Raw genomic sequence first — 15887 nt, 5'->3', positions numbered from 1 at the left:
CTAGCCTTTGGTTTTTCATATACTGTCAGGCCCAACGGGCAAATTCACAGACCCTTGAAAGCTGGAGGCTGCTAACTGAGATACTCGAGTAAGGCTGGATAGTCTTTGGGCTTCATCAGAGATTGATGAACAAAGTTTTTTTTTCATGGCAAAAGGAGATGAAAAAGGAGTTTGTGTGTCTTTACCAGGACACACATATATGGAATCCTATTCTGACATAGCCAGCAAGAAGAACCATATGGAATGGATAGACTAGTCAATAAATGGTACTGTGACAATGGGTTATCCAAAGGATATGAAAGGAAATTAAATAAGATTGCTCCCTATCTCACAGCAACCACAAAAATCAATTTAGGTTAAATGAAGAGCTAAATGTTGAAAGCAAAACACAGCCTGACAAGACCAAGTGTTGCTGAGTTGTGAAGCAGAGAACATTCTCATGTACCACTGTTGGCAGATACACTGGGGAAATTACACCGGAATGCAAGATTATCAGTACCCGCTAAAGTTGAGTTATCTTTATTCTAAGACTCAGCAATTCTATTATTAGCTACATATCCCCCCAAAACATCCACACGTGCAGAATTTCACATGTGTACAAGTTCACTTGCAATGTTCAGAGCAGCACTATTTGGAGTCACAAAATATGAGAAACAAATATCCAAAACCTGCATGCATTAGTTTTGTATTTCTGGGTTACAAATAATCACAAATTCAGCACCTTAGAACAATACCAATTTATTATTTGCAGTTTCTGTAGGTTAGAGATGTGGGTACAGTGTAACTGGGTTCTCTGCTCAGGATCTCAGAACTTGAAATCAAGCTGTAGGCTGGGCTGTGGTCTCATTTGGAGTTTCTTCAACCCCCATTCAGACTGTTCTCAGAATTCAATTCCTATGGTTGCAGGACAGAGGATCTTGCATTCTTTTTTTTTTTTAAGATTTTATTTCTTTATTTGACAGAGAGAGGCACAGCGAGAGAGGGAACACAAGCAGGGGGAGTGGGAGAGGGAGAAGCAGGCTTCCCGCGGAGCAGGGAGCCCAATGCGGGACTCGATCCCGGGACTCCGGGATCATGACCCGAGCCGAAGGCAGTTGCTTAACGAACTGAGCCACCCAGGCGCCCGGATCTTGCATTCTTGAAGCACACAGCCCCTAATGGCTACCCTCAAGACCTAGCCACATGGCCCTTTAACATGACAGCTTACTTTTTCAAAGCCAACAAGAGACTCTTACAACAAATGCCTCTTACTAAGAGCCCAGTCCCTCTGAGTGGGTCAGGCACACCCAAGATAATCTCCTTTCTGACAGACTCCAAATTAACTGATTAGTAGCCTATTCACAGACGTGAAATTCCATCATAGTCATAAGTCCTATTTACACAGGAGAATGGGAAAACAAATTGTGAAGTGTTCATATGAATAGTGCATTGTAAATATAATGCAATATATAGTTGTTTATTAAAGCACAAGAAAAATAAAATGAGTATATGTACTCGTTAGTAAATCTCACAAACATAGTGTTGAGCCAAAAAAAAAAAAAAGCAATTAGAAGAAGAAACAGCACAGTTTGAGACCATATAAGGTAGGTTTAAATTATGCATAAAGGTATGTGATTTTCAGTTGATGCTTCTACATACACTAAAACATAAAGGAATGCACTAAGAACATAAGCAGCAAATTCAGAAAAGTGTTTCTCCAGGAAAGGGAAGGGAGTGAGAAGGAAGGGACACTCAAGGACTTGAGATCCACTACTAACATGCTTGTTAAGCTACGTATGGCCACAGAAGAATATACTTTATTAGTCTTTACATCTCTTTGCATGTCTGAAATATTCCCTGAAAAATTAAAAATATGTGAAAGAATAAAACAAAAATTAATAAAGATTGAACTAGTAACTATACTTTTGAAGATAAACTATACCTTGAATTTATTAGAAATACAGTCAGACTCTCTATATTTGGCAAAAAAATGAAAAAAAAATTAGGGAGCAAGTTGTTTCTTTCAATTTCTCAGTAATTCTTTCAGTACAACTAAAAGCATGATTAGCCATTTTGGTGGTGAGAGGAGACAGGGAAATTAATTTGTAATTAAGTGTTTTATAGCATTTACTGCTTATATTATATAACTGCTTTGGACATGATTTTATAAGTGAAAATTCAACAGAGCAAGTAATTAGCATTGAGAGAATGCAAAGTAAGAAAACATATGAAATACATAATATATTAAAATTCGAGTACCTGTTCTTACAGATGGTAATGTATTGCTTATGAATTAGAAAACTCCCCATTTGTAGAACTGGAAAACAAATGAGGCCTGTGTATTGTTATGTTAGTGGGAGATTAAAAGGAATAAAGATATTGAGCTGAAGGAAGATGTACAGTGGATGTTTAAAAGCATGAGCTTTAGGGGGCCTGGGTGGCTCAGTCCTTAAGCGTCTGTCCTCAGCTCAGGTCATGATCCCAGGGTGCTGGGATCGAGCCGGCATCAGTCTCCCTGCTCGGCGGGAAGCCTGCTTCTCCCTCTCCCACTCCCCCTGCTTGTGTTCCCTCTCTCGCTGTGTCTCTCTCCGTCAAAAAAATAAATAAAATATTTAAAAAAAAAAAAAAAAAGCATGAGCTTTTGTCAGACAACTACGGGAAACATACAACTTGTCTTTGTCTTTGTTAAAGAAAGACTGGTGGCTCCTGCCTGTCAACTAGGCCTTATGATCTATACAGGCTGTTCCATCATGAAAAGTTAATCTAATTGTCCTCCTTGTAACACAAGGTAGTAGTCCCAACAAAAGAAGAACTGGGGGGAATACCCTGCCTCACAGCAAGACTTGATCTTCCTTGGGTGAAGTGTCCATTTGGTCCAAATTAGGAGAGAAAGTGATTAGTTGAGAGGGCAAAGTTGTTTTATTAAATTCTATCAATAGATCTTCCTTTCCCCACGCGCCCCCCATTAACAAATGTCAAGTTCTCTTCTCCATCTCATGGGACCATCTGCTGAGGCTCCAATGGTTGTTTCTGCCCCGACTCTACTTCCTGATGCTTTGGACCCCATGACATTGGCATTGTGTTAAGTGCTTTGGGAGAGGAGAGCACGTAGCTGCCACCCTCAAGTTCTTGTGGTCTAGTAGAGGCAACAGAAGCTTGCATAAATGTCGATGGTGTGTAACAGAAAGTGACAACCGCCATAAAAAGAGGGAGAGCAGGAATCCACTCTGTGCCAGGCCCTATGCTAGCTGCTCTGCAGATACTATGTGGGCAAAGAGCTGGAGCCCAGATGCTTCTGGTGAGAGAAACTAAACACCAGCCCTCCTCCTACCACATGTCTATTTACACACCCTGTTTGGACCAGACATATAAAAGCTTTGGAGGCGAGAGATGTGAGAGAAATCTTGTCCAAACTCTGCATCTGACCATTGTAGTGGGTTTTGTGGTTGTTTCTCCAATAGCCATCCCTTCCCACATGATTAATCTAAGCCAATCCTGTTGACTCTGGTCATCTTGCCAATGATTCCTTTAGGGATGACCAAGTTACCCAATCCTGCCAATGAGTGATGACAGCAAGTTTGCTGGGGATAGTAGAAAATGGTACTGGGAAATGTGTCCTTGCTCTTAAGAAGGAGACCTGGATGGGGATGACCCTCTTCTTCCTCAAGATTTTATTGCAAATTCTGGAAATGTTGCATCTGTTTTGCTAATACATGAAGACAACACATGGAGAAAGCAACTGCAGTAGTTTGCTTGGACTGCTTTAACAAAGTACCAAAACTGAGTGGCTGAAAACAAGGGAATTTACTATATCACAGCTCAGCAGTGTGAAGTCAAGGTGTTGGCAAGACCAAGCTCCCTCTGAAAGATTCTCCCAGCCTCTTCTAGCTTCAGATGATTGCCAGCAAACCTGGGAGGTCCTTGGTGGGTAGATGAAACCCCAATCACATGGCTGCCTTCTCGTGTGTCTTCATATCGTCCCCCCTCTGTGTATGTCTGTGTTTGTGTCCAAATCTCCTCTCTTTAGAAACTATCAGTCATACTGGGTCAGGGCCCGCCCTCATGACCTCATTTGAATTTTATCACCTCTATTTCCAAATAAAGTCATTTCGGAGTACTTCACCATTTTTTGGGGGGGCACATAATTCAACCCACAACTGAGACCATTTCAGTGAAAGATTCAGAATCTTGGTTTTCTGCCTAATCTACCTAATCTCGAATTTTGTGAGAAATTTCCCAATTGTTCAAGTCAGTGGGAGGCAAGATTTCTGCTACTTCCTGCCAAAGTACTCTGACAGAATTATGCAAAGATTTCAGATGGGATAAGGGTTAGGGTGATGGAGGGTAAAGTGGTTCCTTGAGGAAGGGACAGCAGTGGAAGAAAGACTCTGGGATGTTGAATTTGATACAGTGTGGAAGGATCGGAGAAATTTGCTTTGGTCTAGCATTGTTATTCATTCATCAATGAAAGCCCATTCACTAGCAAGTGTTGTGCTAAGCATGGGGGGATTTACTGAACAAGACAGATGCCCTCTCTGCCTTTGAAAGATGTGGTAGGGGAAATCCTGAAATATGAGCCCAGCGAGGTAACTGGGGATGGAGACAAAAAGATACAGAAACCATATTAAAATGTTTGTTATCTTGAGGGAAAGGAGGACCTTGAAACGTTTTAAACAGGAGGGTGTTTAATTTCTGCTGCAAATGGAGAATGATTGAAGAGCGGCTGACTGAGGCAGGGAGACCCATTAGGGAACTTGTGGAATAATGCAAGTTTTTAGGACCTCTTCACCTTCAAGTATTCCAGGAAGTAGCTGGGGACTTCCAGTGTGGCTGGAGCTCCGTCAGAGGGTCAAGCAGTGGGCAGGCACTTGGGCAGGCACTTAGTGTGTCCATATTGCTGTTTCCTCTGCCCCTCTGAGCTTCTCTTCTTGGAACGTAGGTGGGGAAATCATCTCCACATGTCCATGTCAGGTTCTCCTAGAGGGTTTCACAGAGGGTAGCTGGGCCCAAGATGCAATCAAGTCCAATTAAACAGTGGTTTTATATCCAGTCCTATTTCTCTAGGGAGAATATGCCACCTAGATGGCTGGCTCAGGATCTGGTGTAAGAAAGAGCCACAGGAAAATTCTTCCCTGGGCACAAAGACTGAGGCTGTTTTGCCAAGTCGGGCTGGACCCACCTTTGCTAGACTCCTTTCTTCATGGCGGGTGTTCTCCCAGCATCTCTCGAGTGTGTACACAGTTGACTCTCCTGTACCCCATAGGTCTAAGTATGTGTAAGAAAGATCACATGATGCATCCCAAAGTAAAATGGGAACTAGATGAATCAGCACTTGTTTCTATCATCTTTACTTGAGTCCGGGCCATCTTGGAGGCTGGCTCCCACCAATGGTGTGTTGTGCGCTCTGGCTAATACTGTAATTAACCAACCCACCTCAATACCCAACCACTGTATAATGAAGGAGATGTCCTAGAAGAAGGGAAGGGGTAAGACCCATAGACGAGTGTCCTAACAGAAATCTAACATCGACAGTCATGTGTTTTTGACCATCTCTTCTGATTTCCTATCAGGGAAGTAGCACCAACGGTTGGTGCTTTATGTGACTGGGAATGATAATGACTACTTTTTGTAGCTGCAATGTTTTTTAACATTTCTTGCAAAATTTGATTATTTTTCAGGGATTTAACTCATAATTATGTTCATGGGCAAGGAAAAATCTACTCCTAGTCATTTCACACATTTAGGCTGTCAACCCTGTCAGCTGCAGAATCACTGATTAGGGGGCCCCATAGTCGCCGGGCTGCTTTCATTAAGATGGTCAAAGTAATCAGGCAGAAAGGCACAATTGAGTAACTGGAGACCTGAAAACGTAATGCTACTTGATTACTATTATGGCTGGAAAAATAGAGCAAATCCCATGGGGCTAAGTCGGATGGCTCTGAAGCAGCCTGGTCTTTCATACAGAATCTAAAATACCGACTTCAAATATATTACATAGAATACAACATTTGAAAAATGCTTTCTAAGCCCAGAGTGGGGCTGTTTTTGTATATGATTCAATACACACAATGCTATGAAGAAAATACTATTTTTACCCGGATTTTAGATGTGAAAAAATAAAAGCTACAAGAATAATTTGGCCGGTGTCATACAGCCAAAAAGTGCTGGAGGGGTGGGGCACCTGGGTGGCTCAGTCATTAAACGTCTGCCTTCGGCTCGGGTCATGATCCCAGGGTCCTGGGATCCAGCCCCGCATCGGGCTCCCTACTCCACGGGAAGCCTGCTTCTCCCTCTCCCACTCCCCCTGCTTGTGTTCCCTCTCTCGCTGTGTCTCTCTCTGTCAAATAAATAAATAAAATCTTTTTTAAAAAAAGTGCTGGAGGGGTAATAAGAAATCAGATCTCTAAGACAAGAAGTGCAGACTATCCGCAATGCCTTCCTATGCATGCCACGGCCCTGACTCACAACTTCACTATTCCAAAATTCTTGAAAATACCTAAAATATTTCCTTCTTTTTTTTTTGGTAGCTCATTTAGTGGCAGAAATCCAATCTGACCTAAGATTTATTTATTGTCCTTATTTATCCTTCTTTGTCCAAAGATGTTTTGCTAAAGAAGCATTAGTGTGTTGATTACAATGTGCTGATTCAAACAATTCAGATCAACAAGGGGGTGATATCACCCTTATAATATCTGGAATATTATGAACTCCAAAAGCCGTCCGGCTCAAAGAGGTTTTGGGGAAGAGATATAAAATCAGTGACGTGAGATTAGCGGAGATGGTAGAAGATGAAGATAAGATTTGAAATTAAGAGAAGACTGTATTCATAAAGAAGCGGACTGAGGGTGGTTTTCTTTTTAAGATCCCCTGTTGCTAGAACAATGGCTGACCCTTAGTGGGCCTTCAATACTATGTGCTGAATTAACCCGGCCTCAGAGATGGGCTGTGATAATGACAGTGTCATTCTCAAAGTGGCATTCTGCCATTTTCATTTCCCCCATGAGGGGGCAGACTAAGAGAAGGTGGGCTTAATGATATCACTGTCATCTCTGCCTACATCTGCCCACCCAGCCCTGCAGGAAGAGCTGAGCCTCTTGTTGAAGAGTCTGGCTCCGGGCCAACCACATCCCCCGTGGCCTGACCACAGGCACTGGGGAGGCTCTGCCTGACGGGCTCATGGGGGAGGCCCCTGGAGGGAGTTGGAGGTAGAAACTCCGCACGCCCCCCACTCCAGGCCACCATGCTTTTATGCACAGCCATATTCCTAGCTCAGGTGCTTCTATTCTGAGGGTGCATCATCAGGGGCCTCAACTGAGGCATCTTTCTCTATTCTTCCTGCCACATCTGTGCTTTCCCACCTGACACTCACCCAGTGCTGTTCAGTGGGGAACACGGAATGCTGGGAGCGGGTGCTTATTTCTGCCTGTTGCTTGCACTGTGGCAGTAAGTGAACAAAGACTCACTGTGACTTTCAGTTTGGCTCACTGTCCTATATCACCACCTGGACACAGGACAAGTCAACACCTACTGAGACCAGTCTTTGTGCCCGTGCTCTGGATGCTCCCTCCGGGAACATTTTGCTACTGTCCTCTGTCTCATACATCTTCAACCTCGCCCTCGCTCTCTCAACAGCATTTAAACACAATCACACTTTCATCCAACTTAAAACTTCCTTGGTCTTATGTCCTCCTCTCACATTGACCTTTCTTTCTCCTTTAAGTTCTGGAACAAGAATGGCTCACCTCAGACCTTTTGCATATGCTGTTCCCCAAACCTGGGATACTTGGCTACCTACGACTGTTCTTTAGTAACTGCCTCCTTCAAGAAGCCTTCTTGGACTTTTCCATTCCTGGTTACAGACCTTACCTCTGGGTTCCCAGAGCACCTTGAGCCTGCCTTTATCATGCTTCATGTTTACTTACGGGGCACCCCCTTCAACTGAGAATTTCTTGAAAACTAGGGACGTAGTTGTGTTTCTGTCCTAAGATCACCAAAATTGCCTGGCTGTTTATACGCACTCAACAAATGCTTGGTGATGTGTAACAAATTTAGCACAAGATTAAAAAAATAATAATAACCAGGCTTTATTAGTCTACCAGTTTGAGTACAGACACCTTTGTCCTCAAAGCTTATTTTAAAAAATGTATTACATCCTGCTGTTACTCCAAGATTATCCTTCCCATATAATAGGCCTTGTTATTTCAGCTTATGGTGAAAGAATATATATTTTTTTGTCTTGGTCATTATATTTTTTTCATGTTTCTAAATCCACATGGAGTTAAATTTCAGAATCCTTGATTAGAGCTATATTTTCTACATGAGTTCTGTTTATGAATTGATTGATTTTTAACTTCGTTCATAGCCTAAGTGAATTCTAATAATAATGCAGAGGCATGAACTAGATAATCTTCTAAAGACATTTAAAATCTGAAGAGTTTATGAATTTTATTACATTGAAAATCAAAACCCCCTTCTAGATTATGCTTGTCATAAAAATATATGAATTATAAAACAGATTTTAAAATGATAACTCTCACAGACACAAAAACTTTATTTAAAAATTCTATTATATTTTCATCTATAGGTGCTGAGAACCCTAGCTTTCATCTTGACTGGTTTCAGCATCTCATTCTATTAGACTATTTCCAGAATTTTAGAATTGATGTATAATCTCACAATACTGAAAATGTGCTCAAATGCCTGCACCCTGCAGAAGAGACCATTTTAAATATCAAAACTGAATTATTCTAAGTTATCAAAATTATGGCTATATTTTTGAACCACTCTTAAAGGGAAACTATTTTGATGTTAACCATTATTACTAAAATAGGAAGAAGGAATTAAATTGGCTGCATTTTTTATTCTTACCCTTGGAAACGTTGTAAACCTGTCCAGTTCTTCGACAAAGCAGAACATCTGCAGACTAACTGCTGACATAACAATCAAGAGGCTGGCAGTAAATACAACCAAACTCCCAAGCTTTTTTCCAGGACCAAATATCTTGTACACAAAGTCTTCTAATGCTGGTGAAATCTTAATAAGTCGAACTACCCGAAGAACCTGTTGTGGGAGAGAAAAACATATGTACTTGATCACTTTTTTACACTGAATCTTAAATAAGTTCACACTAAAACCTCATTTTTCACAGTACTTCATAAAAATTGCACTTTTCCATTTGAGCAGCTACAGACAAAAAGTAACAATACCATAACTAAGATCTCAGTCTAGCTCAGTGCCTGCCTTGAGCCAGAACTCAATAAATCCCAAATGAATGTAGGAAAACTGAAGCTTTTTGACATGCGATGTGATAATTCAAAATGCCATTAAGTAATACATGTTGTTGAAATTAAAGTGATTTTTTTCTAATGTTCAAATGTAGAAGAAAATGTTTAGCTCAGTATTAGCTATATTGTCTCATAGAATAAAGCTTCTTATGTATCACTGTATATAAAACATTTTTTAAAAAGTCTATTAACAAGGAGTCTTCACTTATGCCTGAGACTGATACCCTAATATCCATTCTACCCTCCCTTTACATAACAGAACTATCAGAATTTTAGCCTAGCAAGTGGCTAGGCAGGACTTTAGACCACATTTTCCAGTCCCACTTGTAGTGAGGTGTGGCCAGGGGACTAGGTTCAGACTGATGGAATATGAAAGGAAGTAATATTTGCAACTTTTCGCCCATTAAAGTAAATCAACTTGCCTTGGATACTCTTTATGCCTTCCTCTGGCAGGGAAATAGAAACAAATGGAGTAGTCCCTTTGGACCAGAAATAGAAGCCTTGTGTAGAGGCTGAGAGATTTGGTCCACCTCAACAGCTGGCTTCCTGCATGACCGTGTGGAGCAGAGCCACTGACTTTTCCTGGACACCCACCAACTACTGGAGAGAAACACACTTCTGTCTTATGTAAGACTTGTACTTTTGATCCTTGTTATATCTGCTTAGCTTGTCATCTAAACACACCTACACATGTTTAGATGTTTTGCAAGTATATAAATGCACCCCCCATAGCTGCTTATCAATTAATAAATTCATTTGCTCATTCACTTTAACAAATACTGGTTATTATGTGTCAAACACTGTGTTGCACAAATAAGGTTCAATGTCTGTAATCGCAAAGGCAGTATAATACAAAGGCATAGCTTAAAAAAATTTTTTTATAGAGCATAGCTCTTAAGGGCATATTTATAAGATTAAAAGTATAAATTAGTATATAATCCAAAGTTGAAGCATAAAGCAATGAAAAAATAGAATTAAAAAAATTTTTTTTTAAGATTTAATTTACTTATTTGACAGAGACACAGTGAGAGAGGGAACACAAGCAGGGGGAGTGAGAGGGGGAGAAGCAGGCTTCCTGTGGAGCAGGGAGCCCGATGCAGGGCTCAAGGAGGGGCTCGATCCCAGGACTCTGGGATCATGACCTGAGCTGAAGGCAGATGCTTAACAACTAAGCCACCCAGGCGCCCTGAAAAATAGAATTTTTTAATTAAGTCTAAGATGTTAACATTTTTTTTATGTGCCTCTGAGAAGAAAAAGTGCTTCCAATTAAAGTATGCCCACTGATTGTAAGGCAGATCACAGACTTAGAGATAGGAAATAGGAAACAGGAAAACTGTGGTCTGGGCATAAATAAAATATGGTGAGTATAAATATAATAATATATGGTGTCTAAGCCGGTTTGATAAGAGCTTTAGGTGTCTGTGAAGTCTTCTTAGGAAAAGAAAAATGAATAGTCTATTTTCAGTATAGTAAAGAACAGGAAGTGCTTTAAACTAGATTTTAATTTTTACACATATATATGTTTGGATTTTTCCAGCTTCCCTAGCTTCCTACTGTTCCTGATGTTCCTTTGGCAAATTATTCCTGCTCCACTCTTGGTCCGCCAGGTCCAAAAGGGACTCCGTGATGTCCACAATCCAGGCCTGGAGGGAATATTCACAATGACCTGAGTCATCCTCGGAACTTTTGTTGGACCTGTAAGATGTGGCATTTTTTATCTCCAGTTGGCATTACTGTAAGCACCACCGAAGCCCTGAGCTCCTGGGAGACAGATTTGCCACTAGATGGAGAAAGCCAGCTTAATAATACTGACAGAGAAGAAAGGGGAGTGAACATATAGACTGAGTCCCTTTGATACCATTTCAGCCTCTGCATCATGCCTACCTGAGCCACATTTACTCCCCTAGAATCTGAATTAACAGGAAATATTGATGGTGAACCTTATCATTCCTACTGTCTACAGAATACAAATGTAGCCACGTGAATGGGAAACTAAAGGACAAACGTTTAAAGAAGCTGAGAAAATGTGTATTTCCTTGTCGTTAATTTTAATTCCTTCACACAATACTGAAAAAAGAAAATTTATGTGAAAAATCATGTTGTTCCAAATGAGCATTGTGCTACATACATGGTTAAGCTACCAGTCTTCCTGTTAGAATTTACGTATGTTTCCAAATCAGAACATACTACACTCAGGCCATCTTTCCAAATGACAAGTGAATAGCCTTATCATAAGAGCTGTTAAAATATTAACATTCATATTAATATCCAGAATAATAATATGGAAAGTGTTCACATTCTTATCAGATTTGTTATTCCCAGATATAAATGATTCAGTATCTAATTGTTAACAGCTGAGTCCAGGCAAGTTTACAGGAACAATTTAACTGGCTTTATAGCTCAGCTTTCAAAACAGTGGGTTTTCTCCACTTGTGTTAAAATCATACTTAAAAGATTGTCTAAGTAATTTTGAGTCCTATCCCAAATTCTAATAAAACAGCCTCTGCACATCTGTGCAATTTTGATAAATTAATATTTCATTAGCTGGAAGAAACAGAACATAACACGACTCCTACACGGCCGATTTGATCAGCATTTTCAAAGGGGTAAGCCTGTATCCCTGGAAAGGCAAAATCCTTATCAATGATTCTAATTATGCTTTTTCATTTATTTGGGGATAAATATCCTTTTCACTCTGTTTATCCAATAAAGCCTTTTGATTTTGTGTTCCTACAGATATGGAATAAAGTAAGCCATACTCTCAAAGATAAGCACTGTAGAACATTTTGTGGCTACTTCCAAAGCTCACTTTCCTGGTCATATTTCTAAGTCTGTCTCTTCAAGATCACTCTGTTCATTACAAGTGAGATACTTTAGAAATTGCATGGCTAAGAATATAGACTACGAAATTAAACTTCTTAGTCATGAGTTTCCACCACTTGCTAGTTATGTGGTCTTGGGCAAGTTATCAAATGTCTTGGGAGCTCAGCTTGCATTGTATACTCTGTCTCACAGGACTGTGGTGAGTACTAAACAGCACAAGGCACTCGGCACAGTGCCTGACACATGGTAAATGCACAATAAATACCCACCAATGTCATCATTATTACCCGGGTATGTCAGAGCCAGAGCATTTTGTGAAACTTTATTTCTTCCTACAGCACAATGGTGCCCTATGCTCATTCCAGTCCAGCCACGCTGGCCTTCAGGCTATTCTCTGAACACATCAAACATGTTTTCACCTCAGGTGAAAGGTTCCCTTGGCTTGCCCCTTCACTTCACTTAGTCTCTGCTCGTTAGCGACTTCTCCAGAAAGGGCTGCCATGAGCAACTTATCTAAAATAGACCTCACCCCCACCCCTCACCCCAACCTCTATCCTTCTTACCCTTGTTTCTCCTTTATAGTATTTCCAGCACTTTATTCCACATTCTTATGTGTACTTGTTTGTGAACTGTCTGCCATCTAGAATGTAAGCTTACTGAGGTGGGACTTCTCCCTGCTCGTTCAACTCTGTCCTCAGTATCTGGAACTGTGCCTGGCACATAGTAGGTGCTCAGTAAATATCAACTTGAATAAACAGACGAATAACACCAATAATTGCTCTCAGAGATAACTGATGCTATAAAGGGAGTCATTTTGTACTAAACTGTTGACTTCAATTCAATATGAAAATGTGAAATTCACTAAAGGAAGCCATGCTGCTGCTGTAAGGCCAAGTCAGATGAGAAGTGCAAGGACCCACAAGGGAGACCAGAGTGGGCCCACGAAGAGCTAATCTGCTCAGGACAGTGGGCTCTTATATGTGAATTTGCAAAAATTCACTTGAACTTCTGCAGAGATCTGTATTTTAGCCAAACAATAACTGAGGTAGTGTTTAATTATTTCATTAGAAAAATATAAACACGGTCATGTATAGAGAGATACAAATGAAAATCACTTAACCATTAACATAAATAAAATTATTTTAGGTTATAATCCAGGATCAAAGACAACACTAGAAGTTGCAAACTATATTGACAGCATATTATTCAACTATGTCTCTATCTATAAAAAATGATTAGAACCATGCATACTAATTTTAGATACTTTGTGAAAAATAGACAAGTAGAAAAAAACTAGAGATAATGAATCATATCTCTAAGTAATCACAAATTCATGATAGTCATTATTTTATGGTCAAATTTGCATATGACTTCCTAAGCTATTCCTCAAATGTTTACCATTTTAAAAGTCCCATTTTTTTCTCATAAACAATTCCAAAATAAATATATTTGCATTCAAAATTTTAATGTATTTCTAACTTTTCACTAAAAAATTATCTGTGAGAAACTAGAGGAATTTTAAAGCCCTGAATATATTTTATATATGTATCCTTGCTGAAATAGGTATCAATATTTTTCTTAGTTTGGTTGACTTAATAGGTTTGTTAAAGATATCTTGTTGTTTTGATTATCAGGCATATTTTCTATAATTATGTACAATGATTCTCAAACGTAGGTACTAAATGCTCATGTTGATTTTGTAAATCTAGACAGCAGCACCCAAGAGCATATAATGGCATGATTAAGAGTCTTAAACATATGTATATCTCTTGCTCGGTCACCTCACTTATGATAACCAAGCCTAAGGATATAACCCAACAAATGACAAGGGATTTATGTCCAAAGATGTTGATATACTGAAAGATTGAACCATGATATCCTCTGTGATTTCAGTACTTTTGGCAGTGATTACTAGAGGCTCAGCTTTTCACCCATGGTTGCAGGATATTTGTTATCATTTTTGTGAACTATGTTTTCATGTCCTTTCCTGAGGTATCAGAAGTATAGAGTTTCAAGTTGTAATTTGGCACCCGAAGTTAAAATTGCTCTGAAAATAACAGCTTTGGAATCGCCAATAAATAAAATTAGTGAAGTTGGAATGCATTTTTTTTTCATCTAAGGAGAAAATTTCATCTAAAACATCTCCATTTATTACTGTGCATTTTCAGAAGTTTGAAAAACAATGTTATAATTTATGAGTGCACTGTTTTTGGTATTGAAGATGTCATTGGGCTTACCTCAAGGTTGTGTTTATTATATAATAATTATATATAACTATTTAATATAATTCTGTATAGTTGTTATAACGTGACTGGTATTTTCTCTGGAAAGAAAAAAATTCTACAGACAAATAGACATTCTTCATATTACCTGAAAGTATGTGAACTGAGAATGATAAAGATCTGGATATACATGAAGAGTAGTTCCAATTACGAGTAGTAGTTCAAATTTGTGGAGAGATGAGCTAATATATCCAGTAAATCCCAAACACCATATCTTCAGAAGTGCTTCCAAATCAAAAAGTACTGTAAAAGCCACCTGGAGGAACAAAGAGACAGTGAAATTGGAACCTAAAATTATAATTTATTTCAAAATATTTCATACATGTGTTAGTGCGTGAATTTAAGCTGCTATATAAAATGAAAAGCCCACAAGTTATAAAAAATTGGTTTTAGGGGGGTGGGAGGATGGGTTAGCCTGGTGATGGGTATTAAAGAGGGCACGTTCTGCATGGAGCACTGGGTGTTATGCACAAACAATGAATCATGGAACACTACATCTAAAATGAATGATGTAATGTATGGTGATTAACATAACAATAAAAAAATTAAACACACACACACACACACACACAAAAGCTACCCATCACAGAATGGACATGAAAAAAAAAATGATTTTGAAAAACACCAACTAGAACATACCAGACACCTTGAGCAATCAGCAAAATGTGTTAAAATGTTAAATGTTTGTAAGTGGTATTATTTCTTTATCACCCACTATTTGATATTAAAAGTCACTGCCATTTATTGCATATTATATACACAGAAAGGCTGCATTTTTCCATAATTTGTATTTTCTAGAGACAGTTTCTATAATGTACATGGTATATTGTAAAATGACTTACATATTACTAAACATCATTAAATTAAAATAAAAAAGTGTAGATTTCATTTATGCTTTGGGCCACATAAACAAGCAAAGAAATATGGATTCTATTATCAAGCAATTTATGTGTGTGTATATACACACATAAATTAATATATTAATATGATTTATGTCTACATTATTAAGAAAATTAACAATGAATATTACTATATTAATAAGTGATACAACCTTTTAATCTATCACATTAATTCTATGAATTTGCTATAACAAACACCAATGTTATAAAATACACTTATAAAAACAGCATGTTATTTTTCCTTTACTTGTCCTATGGGTAAGAATACTCATTTTATAAAGAAGTTTGCAACTGGAATTAAAGTGTGTAATACAAAATTAACTTCTAATTAAAGAGCACAAGAATGAACACTGGAATTAGTCAAACATATCCCTCTGAGAAGATACCAGATGATTTAATGGAAAATAGGAACAGGGGAGAGCTTCCCTCTTTTTCTAGGCCAACGTAGAATATCAGAAGGGATTTTTTCCCACTCATATTACATAATAAAGGCCATATTTGAAAAACCTACAGGTAACATCATACTCAATGGTGGAAAACTGAGAACTTTTCTCCTAAGATCAGTAACAAGACAATGATGTTCATTCTCACCACTTTTACTCAACATAGTACTGGAAGTC

General features: G+C 38.9%; 1 protein-coding gene across 3 annotated transcripts in view; it reads right to left on the bottom strand.

Annotated features, from left to right (window-relative positions):
• NALCN (sodium leak channel, non-selective) overlaps positions 1-15887 on the bottom strand; it is a 295723-nt gene that overhangs the window by 142970 nt on the left and 136866 nt on the right. For all 3 annotated transcript variants that reach the window (XM_021695963.1, XM_021695962.1, XM_021695964.1), the window contains 2 exons: positions 14457-14624; positions 8848-9039 (listed from right to left, as the gene is read on the bottom strand). In XM_021695963.1, the coding sequence (XP_021551638.1) occupies positions 8848-9039; positions 14457-14624 (360 nt within the window). The remainder of the gene's footprint in view (positions 1-8847; positions 9040-14456; positions 14625-15887) is intronic.

The sequence above is a fragment of the Neomonachus schauinslandi genome, chromosome 3 (genome assembly GCF_002201575.2).
Source record: "Neomonachus schauinslandi chromosome 3, ASM220157v2, whole genome shotgun sequence".
Classification (NCBI taxonomy): domain Eukaryota; kingdom Metazoa; phylum Chordata; class Mammalia; order Carnivora; family Phocidae; genus Neomonachus; species Neomonachus schauinslandi.
This window is presented reverse-complemented; position numbering and strand designations above follow the sequence as displayed.